The sequence below is a fragment of the Triticum urartu genome, chromosome 5A (genome assembly GCF_056163025.1).
Source record: "Triticum urartu cultivar PI428250 chromosome 5A, HENAU_Tu73, whole genome shotgun sequence".
Classification (NCBI taxonomy): domain Eukaryota; kingdom Viridiplantae; phylum Streptophyta; class Magnoliopsida; order Poales; family Poaceae; genus Triticum; species Triticum urartu.
The window spans coordinates 416,584,187-416,590,186 of NC_141877.1; the positions used below are offsets into that span (position 1 = coordinate 416,584,187).

At 44.4% G+C, this 6,000-nt stretch overlaps 1 protein-coding gene across 1 annotated transcript; it reads right to left on the bottom strand.

The window, feature by feature from the left end:
• Positions 1-346: 346 nt before the first annotated feature.
• Positions 347-3,627, bottom strand: LOC125509343 (protein DEEPER ROOTING 1). The gene is made up of 6 exons (XM_048674301.2): positions 3,085-3,627; positions 2,831-2,909; positions 1,171-1,649; positions 908-1,079; positions 747-798; positions 347-637 (listed from the first exon to the last, which is right to left on the bottom strand). The coding sequence occupies exons 1-5, from the start codon at positions 3,376-3,378 to the stop codon at positions 779-781; spliced, it is 1,044 nt and encodes a 347-aa protein (XP_048530258.1). The 5' UTR covers positions 3,379-3,627; the 3' UTR covers positions 347-637; positions 747-778.
• Positions 3,628-6,000: the final 2,373 nt, after the last annotated feature.

Sequence of the window (6,000 nt, forward strand, 5' to 3'; positions counted from 1 at the left end):
ATAAATGATGAAAGGCAACCTACTGTTCATTTTGAATGGTTTCAGAAGTTCAAGTTTAACATAGATGGCTTCAACGTTCAGTCTTCGCCAAATCAAGCACAATAGTTCAGGTTCAACATGGAACCTTCGTGTAGCTCAAACATGTTTCAGTGCAATTTTTTATGTTCTCTAATCGTGGAAGATCAAAAAGGGCATGCCTTTACAATCTTGTATTTATTATATTAGTGTCTTCTTCAAATCCTACAGATCAAAGAGGATCTTAACTTTCTGGCATGAAACCCAGATCTACTGGGCACAACTTGAAAGCTGATCTAAATTGAAAATATATGTGATAAAACAACAACTGTATCATAATTGAATTCATTTAAGGAGGACAGAAACATCCATCATCATTGTTCATGTGAATAGTAAAAGACCTTGTAATGTACAGTCTGAAGGGCTAGAGAAAAACACGGACATGAGGTATGGCTTGTCCCAGTAGTTCCTTATCATAATCCCAGTAACCCAATTACAAATGATTTATGTGAGAAACAGAGGGGCATTGCATCATAATTCGTAGCTTCATTGATGACTATATCCCACACCTCTATATATATCATAACACCGCGGATCCCTAGCTTGCCAAGATCTTTGGAACCTGCACATTGTAATCAATCAAATTGCAAGCACAAAACTCAACATAAAGGATAAATATTAGCAATGAGTTCTCCTGATAGTCGTGAATTGAGAAAAAAAAAGATGCACACCTGCCTCAATGAACAAATGTATTCACCCATGTTTACATTTCTAGCACAATAACTGCAAAGAATGAAAATAACATAGTGAGTTTCTTTGACGGAATCAGTGCATAAAGAGATGTTCAGTGCACGATAACGCCACTTGTTCGGGATCAAAGTATGCAACTTACAGTCTGAATCAGTTTTGACCCATTTTGCGCCATCGTCGTCTAGATCACGGAGTGCATCCTCGAGGCATTCATTGATCTCTTGCTCATCCGGCTTCCAGTCCAAATGTCTCCTAGGTACGAGCGTCGAAGAATTTTGCGGGTGTATTTTCTTCTGAAGTATTGCCTTGAGCAGCTGAAATGGGAAGAAAATCAAACCATAAGATACTACTGAAGAGTCAAGAAGGTATAATTAACTGTAGATGTACATAAGAATGTAAGTGAACCTTTTCCATTCTTGATTGAGGGAAAGAGCTCCTTGGATCTGGAATAGCAGAGGCAAAGCCACCTTTGCGCATGAGTAGTTTGAAGAGCGAAGCAACCGACCTCGGCTTAAGTGTACTTGCTTTCTTCCCCAGTGAATCTTTTGCCTTACTTATGACGACCATCTTGTTCAGCAGCTGGTCCCTGTGCTTCTCATTTATGCTCTCATCGACTTCTTTGTGTGAAGTTACCTGCTCATCATCGTGCGAGTCATGGGCTTCTGCTTGGTCTTTGCTTGCTAGTATCATTGCAAACTCTTTCTGTATCCTGTCTACTTCCTCCTCTGTAAACTTGATGGCATCTTGCATGGACTGCCCATCCTCGGAAGTGTCCTGCACTTGTGCTACCTCCTCTATCTGCTTATTTCCAAATGTCCCAATGGCAAGCAATGATTGGGGCCAATCGCTGAACTCGTCGTTGCGACAATCCGGCATGTTAGAACCTGCACATTAGAACTAAATTAAGTTGCTAGTTCCATGAAAAGACATAGAGGTATGGTCCTAAGTTCATACTAGCTTAAATTGGGTGTCCGGAGCATGGACCACTAAGTTTAAAATTCTTAAGCCCCAGTCATTCTCATCAGCTTATCACTGGTTAGATATATGTTTTTGCCCATGCCTACTCCACATCCTGATGTTCTCTTTCATTTTTTGTATGTCACTTGATCACATCTATAAAAAGTTAAATAGAGCATCCATTCTGCAATATCAGTAGCCTTTTTTTATGTCTTCTTGACACGGAATATGTTTAAACAGGATTGCTTGACTTCAGCTCATTGGAACAAAACCATCCAAGGTGTCAGGATTCTACCCAGAATGAATGACATTATTTTTGTTGACAGGTTGGGGGTTGGGGCTATAAAGTAATCATGGCATTTCTTACATAAAGAACAACAATCGTGAGGAAATCAAAAGTATGTAGGAACAAAAATGTACTTGCTTCCACTAGTTCAGGCTTTGATCCATGACGACTAGCTGGGCGGAAAACCTTACAGGAAACCATGAAAAAGAGCTAGGGATAGAAAAGAGTGAGGAAACCCCTTGACACACAAGTCCATTAAAGAAAACAAACAGTAAAAAAATTGCAGGCAAGTCAGGGAATGTCACTGCACTGGCATTTTCTTTGACGGTGTACACTGGCATTATCATAAGTCGTAAAAGGTACTCCCTCTGTAACTTTTTATAAGACGGTTTTAGAGTAAAAAAAAGTCTTATATTAAGTTATAGAGGCTGTAGCTTCCACACTAGACCAATAGATCTAAAGACTAACGGATTGCGGAAAATCCCAGAGCGAAAGGGTTAGAAGAAATCCCAGAATCGTTAAAAAAAACAAGACCGGAAGTGGGGAGGGACCAGCAAATCCACTTCATCATTTTAATGTCTTCTGGGAGAGGCAGCAAAAAAATAACTTTGATGACCAGAGCTAACTGACACAAGTGAAACTTGAAGGCAAAAATGATATTTTTTTTTGTCAAGGATTATAAGCAGAGATCAAAGATGACCGCCTTCTTCCTCATCTTTTCAGGGAATCAAGGGAAATGATGACCATTTTGCTTCTACACTAGTCTAGAGCACACGTACTTATTTGGTCAACAAGAAAGCGAAGGTTCCAAAGTGCACTCACGAGAAGGGCCCGAGGAACTGGCCGGGAAGCGGCTCGCTTCCTGCTTCCCGCTGATCTTGTTCGCCATCCAGCTGAAAATCTGCAAGAAAAACAGAGGCCAGTTCTGTCACTTCACCAGAACGCCACCACGCAAACAGAGGTTCCATCATCATCATCATCATCAGCAGCAGCCACTATCCATTCAGACATTCAAGCACATCAAACCTACTGCAAAAATAAAGATCACAGGGGTGGGCGATGGCATGGGCCTTTACCTTCATCTTCCTTGCTTGGGGATTGATCGGGATGTGGGAATGAGCGGCGAAGCCGATGCAGGTGCCGAGACTGCAAGAAGCAGAGTGATGAGGAGCTGATGACTGAGAGAGGGTGTGAGAGGCCTTGCACTTGAAGTGGTGGTGGTGGCTGCTGCTACCGGCGATGGAAGGAGCGGTGTCGCGCAGTGAGTGGCAGTGTGGAGCTACTACCGGTAGCCCGGCTTGCTTATTGGAGCGATTTGATTTGAAGGGGCCGGGGTGGCTCAAGTCCCAAGGCTTTGTAGCGTGGCTCATGAGGTGCCGCTAGCTATACATGCTTCATCTGGCATGTCACTTCCCGGCCTTATTTTTCTCCGAGATGGTGACCTTCCCTTTTGGGAGGGAGGAGCATTATGAGATGGCGCCAGCCAGCCAGCCAGACGTGAGTTTATCATTACCGGCTAAAAAAATCTCAGCCTGTCGATCTACATTTCTCGAGAGAAATTTACATTTTACAGTCGAAATGATATGCATGTACGTCCACGCTATTATTAGCCTTCAAGTGCAAAAGTAACTCTACTCTCATTGTAAAAAGGTGCGAACTAAGCGCATTTCTAACCGACCCTCTAAAAATGACGAAGAATCCGACGAAGTAAACCCTTAGTGAAGTATTTTTACTCCACTAAGTTTTCACCGGACCTAACCGATCCCATACATATAACAAAGCAATTTTTTCTATTTGCATTTCATTTTCAACCACAGAAACACATTTATTGCTTTTTAATTTCATTCAAGACATTTTAATAAGTTGAAGTACATAATTCACCAATTCTTTGCTACAAGAGCAATACCAAAGAAAATAAGAACCACAATTAGGCATTCTAAAAGATATCCAACTTTCATAGCTGCTCCCACTAGTTGGATTAATATGTTCTCTATGTCTTCATTGTTGACTCTCTCTATTGGCTTCTTGAGTTTGTACATTTCTTTCTTCTTCGATTTCATCGAATTCGACGTTGCTGTATCTAGTCTCATCTCTAGCCTCTATTCTAGCAACGAGTGCACGATCATCTATCAAATTCCATGCTATCAATAGATCGATGTAATCTTCTTCCCAATACCAAAACTTGCATCCATCCTACACACAAATTTGAGCAAAGAATGAGCTACCGAAATTGCGCCAAATCTGGTGAACAACCGAGTCAAAAGAAGCACATACCCCATCATTTTTGCACTTGAAGAATACTCATCCGGGATGTTCTGGCGTGGTAGAAACTCGGCGCACCACCTGTCGCGGGCAATCGTCGCACTTTATGACCAGCAACGCGCCGAGCCCGGGCGACGGCTGAGCGTGTCTTTGCCGGCGAACCGCCGACAGGAGAGATCCGAGTCGCTAGAGGTGGAGTCAATACCTGCATGCGGCGCAGAGACTTTGCCGGAGTTGTGCGGTACGGTACCTGGCCAATCCATGTCAAGGCGCAGTCTCGGGCGGCTGGATGCGCCTAATCCGACGGCGGCGGCGGCAGCCGCAGATCTACCGGTTGTGCGCTGGCGACGGGGCGAGAAGGGCATAAATTCGGGTGGTCAAGGACCGCGGAGGAACCTACGGAGCGTCCTTGGTGGCAGGCGGTGGCCAGCAGGGGTGGGAGGGGCGGCGCCGGTGTAGATGTGGCGCGGGAGTGAAGCGGAGGAGGCAGCAGAGTAGAGGAGATTTTTTACTCAAACGCCGAGCGATGGAGTGAACATAGGAAAGACGGGGCGCGGTTGAGGATAATTTATTCTCCGTTAACACCGACTGGGGATCGGCTAGGTGCCGTTAAGAGAAGTAAACCAAACTTTTACTCTTTTAACAAGTAACAGGGGATTGGTTAGAAAAGCCCAACTACGGTGCCCGCGGTTTAAACTTGAAAACCGTCACCGGTGCAGCGTAAAGCCGTAAATGCACGACGACTCTAAGGTAATCAAGATACTGTGACCGTGTGAATCGTACCTAGAGCTATCATGTGGGTAGTTCTATCTATCCAGCCTCAAGTGTCATAAGCTCATAACTACTCCATGCCGGCGCTGTAAACTACGCCCAGGCCGTAGATGGTAACCTCTGTGTTGAGCTAAAATAGCAAGTACTATGCTCGATCCCGCCGTCTGGGTCGATTTCCCCAAGTTTTGAACATGTTGCATCTTGCAAGTAGTACAACGCAAATTTAGCCAGCATCCAACATGATCGCGTTTATCTAAAACCACACGTACTGCAAATCGATATAAAATCACACGTCCTGCAATTTGCAAGCACAGCAATTGATGTCTGGAAACTACGCCCAGGCTTTATATTTGAAACAGGGGGCGCATGGAGTTGTATACGGCGGGGAGGATAATTGCTCTGAACTGTGGTGTTGTTACTGGCCTTGCGAATGTGATGAACAAACCTTTCTGTTTTATCTATCCCCTCCTTTTTTTGACATCAGTACTGCTCAATCTCATAAACCCGGTCTCTTCTTTTAGAGATTGCAATTTAGCCAGCATCTCTTCTTCTATAAATATATGATACACATGCTTGTGCGTATTCTAGAGAAAGAAAAATAGCCAGCATCTAACGTGCTCCCCTTTGTCGAAAAAATCTAACATGCTCCCGTACACATAAAATCACACGCACGTACCGCAATTTGCATGCACACCAATTGATGACTGTATTCGGCGCGGTTGCTCTTTCAACAGGGAGAAGAGGTGGCGTTCTTGTCACTTGGCCATCGAGATTTTGCGCCGGGCGGGATCCAAAGAATGGAACCCCCTTGCGAACCCACTCCAGTTCGTCTCCTAAAAAGCAGCTATAATGTCAAGCCAAGTTGCGAGCTGAAAACTAACCCAAATGGGCTACAGATAATAGGCGTTCGGATCCCAAACCCAGGGCCGGGCACCAAGTGTCACGACCGCGCCACGACG

Bases quoted from the DNA above. Each gene is read 5' to 3' on its own strand.
- LOC125509343 (XM_048674301.2), bottom strand. From the start codon at position 3,378: ATGAGCCACGCTACAAAGCCTTGGGACTTGAGCCACCCCGGCCCCTTC. The intron at 1,650-2,830 runs GTGAGTGCACTT...TCTAATGTGCAG, and splicing joins CAGTTCCTCGGGCCCTTCTC to GTTCTAACATGCCGGATTGT. The intron at 1,080-1,170 runs GTTCACTTACAT...TTCCCATTTCAG, and splicing joins CTCAATCAAGAATGGAAAAG to CTGCTCAAGGCAATACTTCA.